The sequence below is a fragment of the Pelodiscus sinensis genome, chromosome 28, assembly GCF_049634645.1.
Source record: "Pelodiscus sinensis isolate JC-2024 chromosome 28, ASM4963464v1, whole genome shotgun sequence".
Taxonomy (NCBI): domain Eukaryota; kingdom Metazoa; phylum Chordata; order Testudines; family Trionychidae; genus Pelodiscus; species Pelodiscus sinensis.
Window position 1 is genome coordinate 465,211 of NC_134738.1, and position 19,090 is coordinate 484,300.

Below are 19,090 nucleotides of genomic sequence, written 5' to 3' on the forward strand. Positions count from 1 at the left end.
GGGGACTCAAGAGTCCTCACCTGACCCCAGACTCCGCTTTGAAACACCACGGGAAGCACGGGGCCAGCGGGGAACTGCTTGAGTCTCCCACTGGTCCTGTGCTCCCCGCAGCGCTTCCGACTTTGAAGTATAGCAACACTTCAACGACGGAAGCACCCTTATTGACTAATCAAATAGTTGCTGCAAATTGCATCGACTATTCGATTAGCCAAATAATTGAAATTTTATATCCCTCATTCCCACCCCTATTTACAACTAGCGTCAAAATTCCCATTTATTCCACACAGCGATTGTGGTGGAAGAGGACAGCCCCTGCATCACTACATTTCTCTCAGAAAGAAAAAGGACCTTAAGCCCCTGCCAGCTGTAGAGCTCCCACTTGCAGTAAGAACCAGCCAGCAGCTGACTTTCGCAGTCACTTTTTGACCTCCAAGGCGGGCCTTGTCCCAGGCAGTCTAATTTTTCATCACATGGCCCCCTCTATCTAAGTCACAAGACCTCCTGGCTCGATATTTACACATCGATTTCTCACCTCTCTGTTCCGGAGCTGCAAATTCTGACCTTCATAATACAAGTTGTACGTCTTTAAGTGCAACAGCAGCTCGTTCCTGGAAGAGAAACATTGGTAATGCAGGAAAGACATAGCCCGAGGAGAGGAAAAAGGCAGAGCCAGCGAAGCTCGGGTTCTTATCCTACACCTGTCACAGTGGCACCCAAGGGCCTGAAATGGTGACCTGGAATGAAGCAGATTTGATGGAGTCAGGAGTGAATTTCCAGAGCCAAGGCTGGACTAAGGCAAACAGGCCATAGGAACAATGCCTCATGACACCTCAGCAATAAGGCCCAGACCATTTAACAAATGCAGGATCCAGTCCTTAATTAGCAGGAGTTACAAATTAGAGATACAAGTGAAAACTGGCGGTGGGGAGCTGAAAATTCCTGACTAGTCTAAGGCGCTAGTTAGGGGGGGGTCAATCCCCTATGCAGAGGGTCTCCAGTAGCCAAATCAGAGAGCACCTTGTTTCATGGATCAGACCAGCTGCTATCTTGCTAGGAGACAGTGGGCCAAGGAGGACACTGGGCCTCTGTGCTGCCAGCTGAACCAGAATCACTTCCTAGAGCTTCAGTGAACAACTCCCATTTTGATTTGGAAGGCTTAGAGTAACAACCTGCAGGGCAAATCAACCTGATGGCCCTAGAGATGGGCAGGGATTTTGCCCTACTCAAAGCAGAGGCCATAAATGCTGGTTTACTATATTGTCTGGTCAAAAGTAAGAAGTACACAGACAACAATGCCGTGACCTGCCAACCACCACTGCTTCCCATACAAAGGCCACTCAACATCTGATCCATCCAACCAGGCATCACAAATAGCCCAGTCTCTGAGCGATCAGGTGCCCCCTCGGTAACATTTCTATTACATACCAGAGGAAGGTCACCTTGCATTTCCACAGCAGAGGGGTAAAAGCTCTGCAAAGATGGAGAAATTATCCCAGCCTGATTTTTCAGATGGGAGAACAGAGGCAGACATCAAGTCACTATTTCCCCAACGCTCATGTCCAGGATTTGGAGTGTCTCCATCTGAGGCACACGATGAGCCCTGGGCCTGGTCTGCACAGTTTATTCTGGGGTAGTTATTTTGGTTTGGAGTGGGATTTTTTCTTCTTACCAACATAATTCCACTGACAGAACCCCTAACGTGGCTCACATTCTGTATGTTGTTATTCCTATCTAAGGAGGTGGGGCCGTAACCAGCATCTTTCCTACTCATCTCTCCTTGGCTGCAACCCATTCAATGATTTCTCAGCCACGGAATGTTACTGTCTCTGCTCTGCCTCCTCTTTGCAATATCAATTGCTAGAGAGATCACTTCCCCCTCCACCTCTGCCCACAGATTAAAGAACTTTGTGTGACGGCATCTGCCCCTCCTCCACCAGTCCCCAGGTGCTTTCATAAATAAATTGTCAGCTCATACCACCAAAAATATTTCTGCATTAAGCTCTGGTTGCAATCTTACTTTGAAATGTATTTGTCTTTTCCACAGGGGATGACGGACGACTGGCTGTAGTAATCCATCCTCACAATCTTCTTTCATTAGGAGCACAGATCTGTATGGGGGGGGGGGGGAAGGGTAGAGGAGAAATTTACATTAATCACTTTATCATTTCCATCTTAACATGTGCAGACTGGGTCAGATCCAAAGCCCAGTGGATTCAATGGAATAAATAACACTTCCTTATCTACTACTGCAACAACAATAACCCATGTTTAATCTGAATGGCCAAAGGCTCTGAGGATATCGCTGAAACTAACAGGCTCTGACGAGTTACCTAGCGCTTCCAGTTGCTTTTTGGGCTGGAAATGCCAGGGGCATCTCTCAAGGTATTTTTGACTCATCTACTCCGTGGATTCCCACAGATGCAAACAGAAAGCGAGTGAAGGGAAGAAGAATTATTTACCGTTCGGATCAGACTCCGGTTTGGGTCAGCTATCACTCACCCTGCTCACAGTACGGTTCCCCTCCCTCCCATCACTCATAAGCATAATAAGAACAGCCTCCTGTGTTTTGAGAACCACTGCAACACACACGGAAACTTCCATCCATTACAGCAGTGTTTCTAAAGGGAATCTAGGGGCCATGCAACCAGGGATTCAACATAAATTAAGAAAATCTGGAAGCTGCTTTTCAACCTCTCTGGATCAAGAGAGGGTTTTTTGGCTGAATCCAGCAGAGAAAATAATAAATAACGGGCTTAAAAAACAAATACAAGGGCAGTTGGCCTGAATACAAGATTCTCCTTTGCCCCATTGCCAGTAGCCCAGGCGGACATGCATTTTCCCCATGCACCAACACCAGAAATCCCCAGTTGTCATATTTGAATCTGCCTTGATCAATCAATAAGAAGCGTGTTGGAATTCCCCAGTGGAAAGTAACACTCTTTCTTGATCAGCTCAGGCCTCTGGCAAGCTGTTGTGACTATTTAACACAACATTCGACTGCCTCAGCATTTTGGTTGCAGGGGAACAACCCAATTTCACACACAAAGGACAGCCTGTTTCCCCCTCGCACTTGAAATAAATAAGTTGTGTTTTCGGCCTCATTTCAGCTCTCTTGAAAATCCTATTTTTATAAACTTTCAAACGCAGACTGGCCTTCCCACCAAAGTCCACCCTCTACATCAGTGCTCCCCCAACCTTCTTAACCACAAGATCACTTTCAATTTCAACTTTATGTGCAAAGTAAGATCTACCTCAAATCCAAATACCCTTGCCCAGCTCCCTTCCCCTGCTTCTGAGGCCCCGCCCCTGCTCTACCCTTTTTCCGAGGCCTCATCCTGCTCGCTCCATCACTTTCACCAGGCTGGGATAGGGGGTTGGGATGCAGTCTCTGGTCTTGGGCTAAGGGGTTCAGAGTGTGGGAGGGGACACCCTGAAGGTAGGGATGTGAAGCAGGCTTTGGAGTGGCCTAGGGGATAAGGCATTTGCCTGGGAAGTGCAGGGATCGGGGTTTGATTCTTCCCCCACCCCCACTGGGCATGGCTAGACAGTCAACACAAGCTGCCCCAGGAATGGAGCTGGCACCTGCATTAGGAAAGCAGGATAAGGGATGGCCTGAAGGTAAGGAGGTAGGGTGGGATGTGCAGTGGCTTAGGGGATACAGGATTTGCCTGGGGAGCACAGGCTAGTGAGTTCAAGTCTCATCTCTACTACACCCACCCTGGACCCACACCACCCCCAAAGGCAGCTGACAAGCACAAAAGTGGCTCCAACACCCCAAGCACTGCCCCTCATCAACAGGCCCCAACCACAGTCTCCACCAGCCACAGCTCTCCTCTCCATTATTGATCTATGGGAGCTGCAGGAGTGGTGTCTGCAGGCAAGGACAGCATGTGAAGACCCCCTACTCTGGCTTTCTCAGGGGCTGCCAGCCACCTCCAGGAGCACAACTGCCACAGGGATAATTACTCCAACCACAACAGGCTAGACCTGTTAGCACTCACTACTCAAAGAGTTAAATTTAAGCATGAGAGAAATGAAATTCACAGTCAACAAAAACCAAAACTAACCTACTTTGCAAGCAGTAAAAGTAGTAACAACCCCCTACCCCGTGTGTGTGTTGGGTCAGGATATGAGAAGGACAGTGTGTGTTTGTGAGTGACAGATTTGCATTGCCAAGCTAGCTCCCTCCATCCCCTTCTCTCTGTGGAGACAGGGTGCAGGAGTGGGGGGAGGAGGGACACCCCAACATCAGCCCCATCTTCTCCCTCCCACACCCTGCACAGCAAGCAGGAGGCTCTCAAGGGGGCAGCTTCAAGGCAGAGGGCAGGAGCAGCATGACAGCAGGTGGAGGGGCAACTGAAGTGCCAGCACTTGACAGTTTCCCAGCAAAACCAGTCAGAATCACCTGTCAGAGGCTCCAGGATCTACTGGTAGATCCCAATGTGCTGGTTGGCAACCACTGCTCTACACTGACATCCACAAAGGATTTGGGTTTTGGTGGTGGCAGTTTCTGGCAATTTCATGGGTTGAGAAATGGAGACAAACACTTGGCCAAAATTTCCCTCATGCACATGCAAAAAAAAAACCCATTAATTTTTGACATTTGAAATGCTTCCCCTCCCTTAAACTGTCAGTTTTTATTTATTAATCAGGAGCAATGAAGCATAACTAAAAAGAGATTTTGGGCTAAGTTTTCCAAGATGGACAAATGCTTTAGGCAATTTGGAAACCATATTTGAGGCTCTTACCTCACTTAGGTGCTTTTAAAATTTTTCATGTCTCACTTCAAGTTGCTTCTAATAACAAATTAGAAAACACTGCATTACTGTGAAAGATAAAAGCTTTTCAGGGTATGTTTCTTCATTATGGATTTGCAATGTATCTAGTATAAAGGGGCCCTGATCCTTGTTTGAAACCCAGAAGAGTTACCACAACACAAATCCAATGGCACTACTGTAACAGATTCTTAAAGAGGAGATTTTATGCCCAAAAAATCCAGCACGTTATACACTATGCACACAACACAGAGTTTCCTCATCTGTACAGTGACAGTGAGGGATGTAAAATCCTGTTCAATCAGTTAGCCAGTTAAACATTAGGTTTAACTGGTTAACCGATTCCACGTGATCCCTCCCAGCCTGTGCAGGGCTGCCAACTCCAACTCCAGCCTGCTGGGCCCAGTGGGGCTGCTCTGGGCACCGGTTAATCGTTACCCGGTAAGCATCACCTCGTAAGGGTGATCTTACCTGCTAACTGGTTACCTGTTCACATCCCTAATGGCAATACTGTTACTGACCTGGGGGCAGCAGGGTCTGGCATGTATTTCCCAGCACGACTACACAGGCTGGTTGCTTGAGGACCCCAAAGGCCTTCACACAAAGAAGTCAGTTCTCTTAACAACTCAGGGAGGTGGATATTTTACAGAAGGGGAAACGAAGACACAATGAGGCAACCACCCGCAGTCACATGGCACTGGGTTAGGAATCCCTGCTCCAGTTCTCCTGGGACACCTTAGGAGACCCTCCCGCCACACACTGGCACAAGCCTGAACAAAATTGTATTTTTATTCTACTCCACACATCTACAAGACAAAAGCCTATATTTAAACACAGCCACGGCAAGCGAGAGACAAGCAGACAAAGGGCAGGAAATTCAAAGCTACAGCTAACAATCCACGGTGCATTGTCCTGAAAAAGAAGAACAGAAACACAAAATAATAACACAAGTAACAACGGAAAGACTGACTTGGCTTTTCATTTCCTAACTTATGCTACAGCATTTCACAACCACCCCAGCAAGGCTCAAACATTTGGGATAGGCTGTGAATGAACTGGGGGTGCGGGGAGTAGGGATCTTACCTAACAGTTAATTGAATAATTGACAAATGAACCTCATGAATTCTTATCAGTTAGTCGACTATTCTAGAGTCCCAGGGGTGGGGTTGGCAGCCAGTGCGCTCTGGCCCCACTCCCAAGGAGACTGCTGCCTCTGTATCAGACGCAGCAACACAGGGTGGCAGGCAGGACCTGGTCTGCAAGGAGAGCTAGTTTAAAAATCAGCTCCTCTCGCGGACCAGCTGCCTGTTACCCTGTGCTACCACTGCTGATAAGAGGCAGCAGCACGGGGTGGCAGAAGCCCCTGTCGGGGGGGTGAAGGGGAGGACTGAGCTCCCGGACCCAGAACAAGCCAGAACTGAGCTGGGCTGCCTGCCCACCTGGCTCCGAATACATTTTAAATGCAGAGCCGCAGCAGGGGTAGGTCCTGACTATTTGATTAGTCGATAGGGTGGTGATGACCCTTTGAAACGCCGCCGTGGGGCAGCGCTGCACAAGCCCAGGATCAGCTGTACAGCACTGCCCCCTTTGAAATGCCACAGCGATGCTTTAAAGGGGCAGGGCCGCACTGAGCCCGGGCTCCACCTCCCCACCTTGCTGCCTCTATTGTTAGAGGGGAGAAGCCACTAGTCGACGAGTCCTTAACATCCTGGCTCCCATAAAAAAAAAAAAAATCGGTAGAAAACATTTTTAATTGGAGCCTCTAACAAACATTAACAGTGACCACAGGGGTGTTACAGGGCAGGCAAACACGAGCCATGTTAGACAATTATTACTACGTGTACTGATGTAGCCCACAGACCTCAGCTGAAACCAGCACCCCATTGCACTAACCCACACGTAGGAAAGAGTCCTTGTCCTGAAGAGCTTCTATGTCTAAGGGTACGTCTAGACTACATGCCTCTGTCGCCAGAGGCATGTAGATTAGGCTACCAGGCATAGGAAAATGAAGCAGCGATTTAAATAATCGCTGCTTCATTTAAATGTACATGGCTGCTACGCTGAGCCAACAAACAGCTAATCAGCATACCTGGGTGGTCGACAAATGCCTTTGATGTCGACACCCGCACGTCCAGACTACTGTGCTGAGCCAACAAACAGCTGATCAGCTGTGTGTCGGCTCAGCGCTGCAGCCATGTAAATTTAAATGAAGCGGCGATTATTTAAATCGCCGCTTCATTTTCCTATGCCTGGTAGCCTAATCTACATGCCTCTGTAGTCTAGACGTAGCCTAAAAGTGAAGGGAGGATTATGGTCTCCATTTTACAAATGGGGAACAGAGAAATTAAGGTCACACATGAAGTCTCTGGCACAGAGAGAAACCGAACCCAGATCCAGCAGACAGTTTTCATAGAAAAAGGACAAGAGGGAAAACTGAGGCACAGACATGGAAGCAACTTGCCTGAGGTCAGGAGACCAGTGGCAAAGCTGAGAGTAGAACCAAGGTCTCCTAACTGCCAGGCCAGCAGTCTGTCCACTAGACAACTCAGCCTCTCAGCGCTTTAGTAGCCATGGTCTTTGGGTTTCGTATCATTCCTCTCTTTAGAACTGTATTCCAAGTATATGCTCATTTTGATAGGCAGAAACGAATCTGCAATCTGACTAATTGAGGTCAGTTGTGACGTTAATGTGATTCACCTCCAAGGAGGTGAACAGTGGACTCTTACAAAGGGAAAAATCCTGGTTTATGATCTTTAGCAATTGATAGTGGAGGAGTTCAGTGCTTGTAAAGAGATCCCAGATAAAAGATATCATGCTGCATTATGCAGTCCGCAAGCCTACGGGGAGACTCTCACATGGACCAATTCCCCTCCTGTTGCTGATCACGTAACAGCTTCCAGAAGAGGCAGCCAAGTTCTTCCTAACTCTCAGATGTTCTCAGAGGCCACCTGGCTGTCCCGTGAGGAGCCCAGACATCTCTCTCAATAGCTGGAGAGGAGGAAGAGAGCCTCCTTTCCAGCCAGCTCACCAAAGACCATGGCCCACAGATTGATATCTGCTGAGATAAGGCTTGTGCTGGCACTGGTGCACTAACTTGGAGAAGTCAGTCCCCTCTGGGCCCTGCCCTCCACCAGTAAAACAGGGATAACGCTGACCTTCACTCAAGTGTGTGTGTGACCTCTGGCGGAAGAGTGAAATGAAACAGTAATTCCGTCCACTTCGCAGCTCACAACACTAGAATACTCACAGGACAGATCTTGCCATGTGCCCAGTTCCCTCTGAACACTCAGCAGAAGCCTGACTAGAGATCCAGCAACCAGCTCTCGTACTCTCCCTGCAAGGGCAAACATTCGACAGAGCAAGAGGGTGGTATGAGTAATGGTGCCAGTTGGATAGCACAGAATGAATGAGAGTCCGCAGGCCAAATCCCTCGGAGAGCCCTAAATGAGGACATTAAGTCTTATTCTGTGCACGCTCAGAAGGGAGGAACAGAGACGGTGCTGCCAGGGGGATCTATCCATCTCTCAGACAGGAGCAGCTGCAATTACAAAGACAGAAGGGATGGATGGATGGCAAGCAGGGAAAGGGTGAGAACTCTGAGATGCACAACTGATGCTGAAGCAAATATACACAAGTGAATTGGCACGAAGACCAACATTTCAACAAGAGTCTGGCCTGGGCAAGGCTCCCTCAGTTGGACCTTCCCCTCACAGAAGCTCTTGATTATTTTGAGAGGAAAGGACTGTGTTCATGTATTTAAGACCCAGGGCTGGGGCTCACGGGATCTTGATTCAAACCCAATCTCTGCCAGAATTATTGAGTGACCCTGGGCAAGTCACTTCATCTCTGTGGGCCTCAGATGGCAAAACTGCCAGCTTTTGTCTGATAGCTCTCAAAGGGTGAGATTTTTCCAAAGCATTTTAGCAGAGTTAGCCACCTAGCTTCCTTAGACACGTTTGAAAATTCCTAACCCCCTCTCACTGACTGTCACTTAGTAAGTGTCCGGAGAGAGAGGAACACTAGCAGAACCACAGCTAGGTTAGGGTCTAGACCCTAGAGGCTACCGGAATAATTCTAGAGAGCTCTAGCAAGAAGTTCTGACACCTTCCATCTCTCTATTCGGAGGGGCTGTTAACAAAACACATGGCTACATGACTAGTGTATTCTGAAACAGTAGCAAAAGTAGGAACCATCAGGGGAAGTTACCACCAGCTACCATGCAGAGAAAGAGCAAGTTACACAGTTACTTGTCCCATGCAAAACCCTTACCAGTCTCTCACAGATGGGCAGCATTTTTGTTTTTCTTTAGAGCTCTCAAACTCTGTTGCCACCTCACAGCACACACAGCATTGTGCCTATAAGGGCTTTTCCCCAAGATTAGAGTTACCCAAGGCTAGAGAGGTAGGCACCAGCTGCATCAAACTGCTGCAAAGATGTCACCAGACAAACTGACATTTCTGCATAGTAAGCCTTGAAAGGAGACAGCAAGCTTGTTGGACCTCAGTTCTTCCTAAAAATACTGGGGTACTTTGAATTTTTTACCTGGAACTAACCAGTGGAGCAATGACCATTTGCAGCAGCCAGGGAATTTGCCTCTATCCATTTTCACCCATCAGCAGAATTTATTCCTATTTGTCTTAAAATACTCACAAGCAGAAATAGACCTCATTGTTTTTATGCATAACATTTTTAAGCATTTAAATTCTCACCCCGCCCATTTAAATTCTCACCATTGTGCAAAATTATGGTTTTTAAAAAAAGATTTGCATTGATTTAAATGTTCACAGTTGCAGGAACTGGGGAGGGACAGGCAATTCATGACATTAGCTACTGAGATTAAAAAAGATAAAGGTTTATAACCATTACAACACAGATAGAAAACATCACATCAAAAAGGTAGAAGAAAGCACAGCTGTATTCCCTATAAACTGAATGCTTGGGTGGTCACCCACAAGAGATTCAAATGCACCCACCTGATGAGCAGAGTACCCAGAGCCAGCAGCATGGTACATATCTGCACATGCCTTGGTGCATAAAACAAAATGTATTCTTCACGTGGATGGAAAAATTAGGGGGAACATTGAAGCACAGATCTTCAAACACTTCAAAGTTCTCAAGCAGCATTTTTCTTTCATGGCTCAGCTGTAAATTTTGATTATGACTGACAAATATTTGTGCATCAGTTTGCGTGTATGCAGTGAAGTCAATGTTTGTGATCTAATCTTCCCAGGCCATCCCTGAAGCTCCTTAGCCTCCTCAGCCAAGTGCTCGGGGGGGGGGGGCCTCTTGAAGCAGTCTAGCCTGCACCTTAAAACAAGCTGCCACTGCTGCGGAGATCAACAAAGGCACTCATGCTGCAGCAACCACAGCATAAACAACAGCAGTGGTGGGCAACCTGCGGCCCATCAGGGTAATTCTGCCAGAATTCAGGCCAGAAGCCAGTTTGTTGAAGCTGTGCATCTGCAAACACAGCTTCCCCAAGCTCCCTCTGGCCATCGTTCAATGTTCACTGGGAGCTACGAGAGGTTTGCAAAGATCTTGAAAGCACACAAGTTTGTTTTTAAGGTCCCCTAGCTGAGGTGCAAGTGTTACCCGCACACCTACTGTGGTTCACTGTCCCACCTAGTGGCACTTAAACCATTTACAGAAAGAGATAAGAACAAGGGAGCTCTACAGCCTAAGATAAGAGTCAGCTGGCTCCATAGCTCAAGTTGTAGTAGCTCCCACACTAAGCTCCAGCAGTCTCAGGTTCAAATCCATGTGGTGGTGGTTTTACAAGATGTTTATTTATCTACAGTGAGCGGTTACCTTGTGGATGAATTGCAAGATCAAAGTGTTTAGATATCTTTCCTCTGCCCATTTTATTATTTAAAAATCAGGAACAGCAAACCGCAGCCAGCGGGAGCTGTTGGGGGGCTGTGCCTTCAGACACTCATCATCAACAAACTGCCCCCTCAGCCTGCCAACGGATTAACCACTGGCCTACAGGAAATGGGCTTTGATTTTGGAACTCACATCCCAGGGTGGTCTGGCGCAGCCCAGATTGGTTAGCATGCCTGACATGCTGTACACCCCCCACAGCCACATGTGCCAAGGAGGATAGGAGAAGTGAAAATATTTAGTGATAATCCTTTGTTTATGCTCATATTGCAAGTTTTTGTTTAGGCACCAAGTGGCTACTGTAGAACTGTGTCTACACTAGCGCGATCTTGCGCAAAAGCGGCTGCTCTTACGCAAAAACTTGCTGCCTGTCTACACTGTCCGTGTGTTCTTGTGCAAGTAAACTGACGTTCTAATGTATGAAATCAGGGCTTCTTCCACCAGAACTCTGATGCTCCCGCTCAGGAATAAGCCCTTTTGTGCAACTGTTCTTGCGCAAGAGGCCAGTGTAGACAGGCAACATGAATTTCTTGCGCAAGAAAGCCCTATGGTTAAAATGGCCATCAGAGCTTTCTTGCGCAAGACAGCGTCTACACTGGCACGGATGCTCTTGCGCAAAAGCACAGGCCAGTGCAGACACTCTCTTCTGGAAGAGTTTTTGCAGAAGAACTCTTCCGCAAAATAGTTTTTGTGTGAGAACGTGCCAGTGTAGATTTGGCGTAGTTGTAATTTAAAAGGTTTAGAGCATTAGAAGAGGACCCCGGAGTTACAGACTGGGAAGGGAGGTTGTTTGTAACTCTGTACAAGATGTGATAGCTGAACTTTCAAAAGCTTACAACTGAACATTGATTTAATAGAATTTCACTGTACTATGTTTAACACACAACTGTACTGTATTGGGGGAGTTGTTTCGTCTCTGCTCATCGCCTAATTGCATACTGCCAATTCCAAATGAAGTGTGGGTCGATCGGTCAGTTCATAACTTGGAGGTTCTACTGTATGTTAAATAGAAATAATAGAATACAGCTGCCTCTGAAGTGCAGTGTAGGCATCCGTGTAAAGGAGGAGAAACTAAAGACAACCTCACAAAAGCTGCTTCTGAAAGAAGTTAGCTGAGATCTTAATTGCAGACAAACTTGATTTTGAAGGTCCCCAAGCCGAGGTGCATGCTGCTTATTTATCGACAATGAGAGGGACTGCCTTATGGATGAATCGCTAGAGAGTCAATATGCTTAGGTTTATGTATTTTGCAGGTCTTATGATTTAAAGAGAGTTGATGCAGAGTTGTTCTCTCTGCGGGAGAACAACATAGAGCTGCTGCTGTAGCAGGCCAAAGGTGTCTTCAGTTTCTCAGACTGAAGATTTGCTTTTGATTCTGCTCCAGCTTCCTGTTTATCAACTGCTGCTAGATCTGAAGCAACAAGCTGCTTAAGCCTTTTCTGACACCCTAATCTGTCATCATCTCCATTTCCTAAGCAAGAAAAGCCACCAGCACTTCCCCTTTTGGTGCTGCACATGTTTCCTCATTCAGGGTTTTTAGAAGGGGGCTCAGCAGCCTGAGACTGACAACCTCAGAACTAAGACAAGACTTACTTGCCTTGATATGGAAGGGTATTTTGGTCTCCCATTAAAAACTGTAAATACCAGAGTGTGTCTCTATCACTCACTCTCACTCTCTCTCACACACACACACACACTTCCAGCACAGATCTTTTACACACCACCTCACTCTGCCCCAAAGAGACAGGAGTGAACAGCTCAATATAAACCAGATCAAAACCTGACGGGCACATGTCAATGCACTAAACAGCAGTTAAGAGGTGCAGCAAAAAGCCCTTGTTTGGACACGGTCAGGAGCACTGCCTCACCCAGGGCCTACGAACTGAAGTGGCTCTTAGGAATGTTAAGTCTTTTTGTGGCACAAGAAGTGGCCCTTGGGCAATTGTAAACAAAAGCAATGGAAATGAGCATTGCTGTGGGTTTCACAGGGAGAGGAGGGCATCAGATGATTTTCTATCTTATCAAGATTTTAGGATCATAGAAGCTTAAGGAAGAAATCTTTAAAGTCAGGGACTCGATGGGATGCTAATTGATTAAAATGTCCTTGCCAGGTAACTCCTGCGGCAGGACCAGAGGCGGGACCAGGTTAAAATGGTGCACTGGTTAAGCACCACGGTTTAAACAGTTAACCATTTTAACATCCCGGCTGCCAAAGAAGAAAACAGCCTCCTAAAGGAGGATTTTTTCACTAACCTATTACAGTAGCACCATAAGGCCCATGTTAAGAATGACTCTTCCTTTTATGCTATATAATTACTCCAGGAAGAGCTTATGCACTATCAGATGGTGAACTTGACTAGTCACAATAGCCAGAAAGAATCCTCCACATTCAACGCAAAGCCCTGCGCATGATTTGCTCCTCCACCCAAACCATCATGTAATTGTTGCACAGAATCAAAAGGCCTTTCTACTCATCTCCCTTTCTGTTTGGCAGGTCACCAGGCTGACACCGGAGCAGCATGGACTGTTCTGAAAGAGCTACTGAAATGTGCAAAGGTGACACAAGCATGGGTCACTTTCACATTACACACAACTAGGGTTTCTGCATGGAGTCCATGGGCCAGTGGCAACATGGGACCTGACAAAGACTGGAGGAGACACCATGAGTTTGTTTTATGAAAAGGATCTGATACTTAGAGCTTTGAGCAGTGCTGCACGCAGAAGAGGATTCCTGGAAGCTATGCCTATCAAGAATTTAGGCCATTTCTACAGCAGGCCGCAGTCGATCTTCTGGAGTTCGATTTAGCAGGTCTAGTGAACATCCACCAATTTGAATTGACAGGGGGACCCCGTCAGCATTGGTACTCCTGCTCCTCATGAGGAGTTAAGGAAGCCAACAGGAGCATTTGCTTCCTTTGATCTCCCACTACGTGGACGGTGATTTAAGATACGTCAACTCCAGCTACGCAATTAAGATACACAACTCCAGATATGTTAAGTCAATGTTCCCCTTTAGCATAGGCATGCCCTTAGATAGGCTTGGGTTACCAGTAACAAGTGCTTTATTTTCATAAATGCAGGCTAAACAAGATGCCTCTGATCTACGGCAAGGGAATGACTGAGGTCAACAGATCTGTGGATGGAGTGGGATCTAGTGGTTGGTGCCCAAGAGTGAGAATCAGAACTCCAGGGTTTTAGAGATAAACAGATTTTAAAGCTTGAAGGGACCATTATGATCACTGGATGGGCTGCTACATTCCACATCCTAATGACCAGGGCTCGCCAAACCGCAGCGAGCCCCGCTCGCCAGCCGCACAGTCCGGCGAACTGTGCATGCGCAGATCGCCCAAACCCGGCTCTTCCGGAATGCAATCTACTCGCCATTATTCGTCAAGCCCTGCTAATGACATCAAAAGCTAAGCACTGGGTACTTAGAGCCCATTCTATTAACTGCATTTAGCATAGACACTCTAATTGACAATATTTTTGCCCCATTGTTTTCCTTCTCTTTGCTATTTCTTTGTACTCTGGACCTCTTACTCCATTCATCTGAAGAAGTGGGTTGTGCCCACAAAAATTCACGATGCCATCTACATTTCTTGCTAGTCTCTAAAGTGCTGAAGGACTATTTGTTTTTTTACAGTTACAGACTAACACGGCTACCTCTCTGAAACTTATGATCATCTGGTCTGCTCTAAGTACTATACAGGCTGTAGAATTTCTCTCAGTGATTCCAGTAGTAAGCCCAGCAAGTGAGAGCTGAAGTAGAGCATAACTCCATTTTAAAAGTCCATGAGGAAGAATTTGTTACATAGCTTGTTAAGCCATTCCAGTGGCTAACCCTCCGAGAGAAAGACACACATCTTTGGTCCAGTGTGAACCCTACCATCTTCAGCAGCCAGTGGTCTAGCATCATCAGAACCAGTGGCTCTGCACTAGGGATGTTAAATATCGGTTAACTGAATAATCGAGTAACCTCATGAATTCTTATTGGTTAGTCGACTAGTCTATAAGCCCTGGGGGTGGGGCCAGCGGCAGCGCAGGGTGCCAGGCGGCAGCTAGTCCACATGGGGAGCCAGTTTAAAAACTAGCTCCTCTTGCAGACTGGCTGCTTTCTGCCCTGTGCTGCTGCTGCTTCTGATAAAGAGGTGGCAGCAGCCCTGTCTGGGAAGAAGGGAGGGTCTGTGCTCCCAGCTCCTGCGCAAACCAGAACTGAGCCAGGCTGCCTGCCCCCTAACACTCTTTAAATATAGAGCCACAGCAGGGGTATCTTGTGGACCCGGTGTGAGCCAGAACTGAGCCAGGCTGCTGGCCAGCCTGCTAAAAAATGTATTGGTTGGGGGGGAGAAGGAAATGCATGTAGTCTATAGCATTAACGGATAAGCAAAAGTTTATAAGTTAATCGGTCAATCAACTACACTATTAAACCCCTATTTTGCATATGACCCCGAGCAAAGGGTTTACTCAATCCTCGGTTTACCCAATCATTAGAAATGGCTCACACATCATTACTATTTGGCCTACAGGCATACTAGGAAAATCCCTTAATTTTTGCAATGTTCTTGGAAAATTTTAGCAGAAGCAGGTGGCATAAAAGTGTGAAGTTATATAAGGTTTCCTAAACTAGCTAGAAACATCAATGCCTCCTGCACACAGAGAAAGTTAAGATCAGGATTTTGCAGTCTGACCATGCAACATTATCTGCTTCTAAAGTGACTTGCAGGCGTGATGGTACCAAAATGCATTTATCCTAAAAATACCTTTTGCAGACCATTTTCCCACCCACCTGCTCTGCCAAGTAACTGCTGAAGCCTCCCCTGCTGGGTTCCCAAGCTGCTACTTGGCTCATCCCTCCACATAGGCTGTTTTCCTGTTTGCCAATGTTCAGACAGCAGCATTCTGACCCATTCCAATACATTCCCCACTCCCAGCACCCAGGGAGAGCAGTACAATTCACATGTGATCCAGTAACTCTCTTGCTGGGCCTGCCAATCTGGAGAGCAGCTACACCATGCAACAGTGAAGGCAGAAGAGACAGGAAACAGGCTGTGATGGCAGGGGTCACTTCCAGGAGTTAGCTCAGAACTTGACAGAAACCTTGAGCAACAGCTCTGGGATTTTTTTTATCCCTTACTGTAGATTCAGACACAAGCTATTGGGGCCTGGGAATTGGTGTATCTGCCCTCTTGCTGTAGTTTATAAAAATAAGCTTGCCCTGCATGTGCTCTTGTGCACCAGTGTAGTGATGCTAAGTGATGGGCACTGAGACCTGAATCAGAGAAATTCCTAGAGGCAGACTTGGTGCACTTCCTAGGGCAGGTCTAAGTTTGTATTTAAGAATTAAAGTTCCTATCTCTTAATGACTATGCAGGAAACCAACACAAAGTGAAACTGACCCAAGATCATGCTCCTAAGTCTAGGGACAGCCTGGAACATCAGAGGCCACACTGAGGCCGGAAAGTAGGATAAGAGGCAGCAGGAAAGAGATTCAAAGCACCATTGGAAGTCATGGACTGACTTCCTAAAGCTGTCGGGTCTGGGTCAGCAGTGGAGCTCAAAGCTGAGCCATTCAGCACCAGTTCCCGCCAGCTAAGGATGTGGAGGCACTCACTGGCTCTGGGGAAGATGGCTCTTCTCTTCTGAGAAGGCCAGCATGTCTGGAAGACAAAGCTACTCAAGCTTTGTATACACAGAACAGTTTAAAGTGCAGCTGCAGCAGCACTTTAAACTGAAAGTGTGGCCACGGCACAAGTGGGGGCCGAGAGCTCTCCCAGTGCCTATGTAACCTGCCTCTGCATGGGGAGCAGCTCACAGCGCTGGGAGCCACAGGGCTGTAGCCTGGCTCACACAGGCAACTTACAGTGCTGTAACTTGCTGCATTCCAGGAAGGGGAAGTGTCTCAATGAGCTAGAATACAGTACTGTCAAGTGCCCGGATAGACTTCACCTTAGGGTGGATCATCACCACCTGCCTGCGTGTCTGAGAATCCCCTTGTGCCCCATTCAGCAGGTATTTCTGTGCTTTGAGCCCTCCCTGAGAAACAGCTCCCTACCCCAATTGTGGTGAGAACAATTTGCCCAAATGGTTTTAGGCACAAGCAACATAAAGGGCCACCTGAAGTCCTCCGCATCCCTCCCCTAAACAAGGCCGCGTTGCTCTCCAACAAGTGCTCACCCAGCAGTTCTCCCATGCCCAAGGCATCTCTAGCTGACCCACAGCCACAGGGCAATTCCTGTAAACAGAGCCCAGTATCCAATGTTGGGGAGAAGGCTAACACCACTGTGCTACTGGCTGCTGGATTCTGTGCTCTGCAAGGCAGCTGTGAAGGGAACAGCATGCACTTGTTATGAAGCTAGACACTAAACACCCTGCCAAGGCCCTGGCTCTCTTTGCCAAGTGGATTTGGCCTGGAAGGGCCCTGCTCAGGGAAAACAGGGCAGCCAGGTAGAGATTAGGGGCAAAGGTCAGGAAGGCCTCAGGAGGAGACAGACAGGGAATTTAAGCAAACAGGGCTGGGCAGCTCAGGGCAATGGGGCCTACTGACCTCTGCACCCCCCGACTGGACAGACTGGAAATAGTGGCCATCAAATCGCTCTTTGTGACCTACTGGAAATGAGTTGGTGGGTTTCAGTCCAGATTCCTCCTCCAGGCTGCCAGCCCCACTGATACCCATGTGAGAGCGCTCAGCAGGGGCCCAGGACCACAGACTGACCCATCCTCTCACCCTAACCAAGGTGCCTGCACCAGGATACAATGCAGGAGGGGGCAGGAGGGCAGCCAATACAAAACTGCTCCACAGGCAGCAGCTGCTCTGGAAACCACCACCGGACAGTGTCCTCCCCCAGCACTAGAACTGGCCCGGGGGACAGGGTGGGGTGATGCACTCAGGCTGCAAGAGGGAAGCTTGCTCACTGGATCAATCTGAGGGAAAGTCAACTCTGTCCAAGGATCAGCATGAGGCCTGTGCCTCCCTTACCACGTCTCTGGTGCAGATGACCTGGTGAATCACCCCCCCTGCTTGAAAGGCTTCTAGGTTAACCGTCCCCCTGCACAGGTGGGGAACAGGGCAGCCAGGCAGAGGTCAGAGGCAAAGGTCAGGAAGGCCTCAGGAGGAGACAGACGGGGAATATAAGCTCTGAGCTAGGCCAGCCAGGCTGACTCACAACTCCATTTAAGAGGCGGTTATGAAGCCAAGAGCTCTGGATTATCATAGTGGTCCCTTGTCTGTACAAAGAGCTATGAATTGTTAACATGAGTCTGTCTGCCCGGTCCCAAGCAGACATTCCTTTGGAGGGACAGGCAGGATCCGCCGCTCAGGGAGGGGCCTTTGACTGGAACAGATTTCACAGAAACCGAAGGTCCCGCCACAGATTGCTGCCCCCCCCCCCTTGCCAAGGCTGCAATCGTGGCTGCGCTGTTACTTTCAGAGGCAGCGGAGTTTGCCCAACCAACTGCTGGAAGTCACCCCCGCCAGAGGGGAGCCTCCGAGAGGACCCGCCAGGCCACTCACCGCGGCCTGGAAAGTGACAGACCCTGAAACAGCTTCTGAGCCCCTCGCTCCGGTCTGTCCCCCTGCGCCCGGACTGGCCCGAAACGCCTGAGCAGCTCGGGGAACGTTGCTAGATACCCACTAAAACCAGCCTCTAGCCCACCAGGAACCAGACTCCTGCTCCCCAGCCCTGCCCGCAGATCAGTCCTAGCGGAGCCACCAGCACCCGAGGCCGGGGCAAGGGGAAGCGCACGGAGATGGTGCCGCGTGCCCAAGACAGAGGGATGCTTGGCGGCGATGTGGAAGAAAGGCCCCCGGGGACCGCCCTCCTCCGACCGGTGCTTGCCGAGGCCAGCCCCAAGCCAGGCACAGAACCCGGGCAGCCTGGCTCCCAGGCGGCTGCTCCCTCCGCCACGCCAGGCTCCAGGACCAGCGGCCCAACGAGGGAGCCGGGGAGGATGGGTAGCCCGGCAAACTCCCCCGGCTGCTGCAGCCCCACCCGGCTTTGTTACCCAACCGCCCCCGGCCGCCCCCGCTGCGCTGATTACCGGGCTCTGGGCAGGGCGGGGGCACTCGAGAGCCGCCCAACAAGGCGGCATCCGCGCTCCTGCTCCGTCCTTCTCGGGCAGCGGCGCCCGCGCCTCCATCCGCCGCCCTGCGGGGCCAGCGCAGCTGCAGACACCGCCCGCCTGTCTCCCTGCGCCCCGCACCAATGGCTGCTGCGCCGCCGTTCGCTGCCGCGGCCTCATTGGCGCCCCGCTCGCCCGCCCAGACAATGCGCAGCTGGCTGGGGAGTGTCCGCAGCAGAGGCGGCGGCTGCAGGGGGGCGCTGGGATCGCAGCCTGAGCCTGGCCAGGGCCCGGGAGAGAGGGTGGGGGCCTGACCCGCCCCAGGCGGGGGAAGAAAGGACTTTTGTGAAGCGTTGGGGGGCGGGCAGTCCACCCAA

General features: G+C 49.1%; 1 protein-coding gene across 2 annotated transcripts in view; it reads right to left on the reverse strand.

Moving 5' to 3' along the window:
- The window catches only part of RASSF2 (Ras association domain family member 2), a 47,391-nt gene extending 28,510 nt beyond the window's left edge, over positions 1–18,881 (reverse strand). The window contains exons 1-4 of one of the 2 annotated variants that reach the window (XM_075910998.1): positions 18,693–18,881; positions 8,023–8,109; positions 2,018–2,108; positions 533–608 (exon numbers count right to left, since the gene is read on the reverse strand). In XM_075910998.1, the coding sequence (XP_075767113.1) occupies positions 533–608; positions 2,018–2,076 (135 nt within the window). In that variant the 5' untranslated portion in view covers positions 2,077–2,108; positions 8,023–8,109; positions 18,693–18,881. The remainder of the gene's footprint in view (positions 1–532; positions 609–2,017; positions 2,109–8,022; positions 8,110–18,692) is intronic. The other variant, XM_075910997.1, reaches the window with a different exon arrangement.
- Positions 18,882–19,090: the final 209 nt, after the last annotated feature.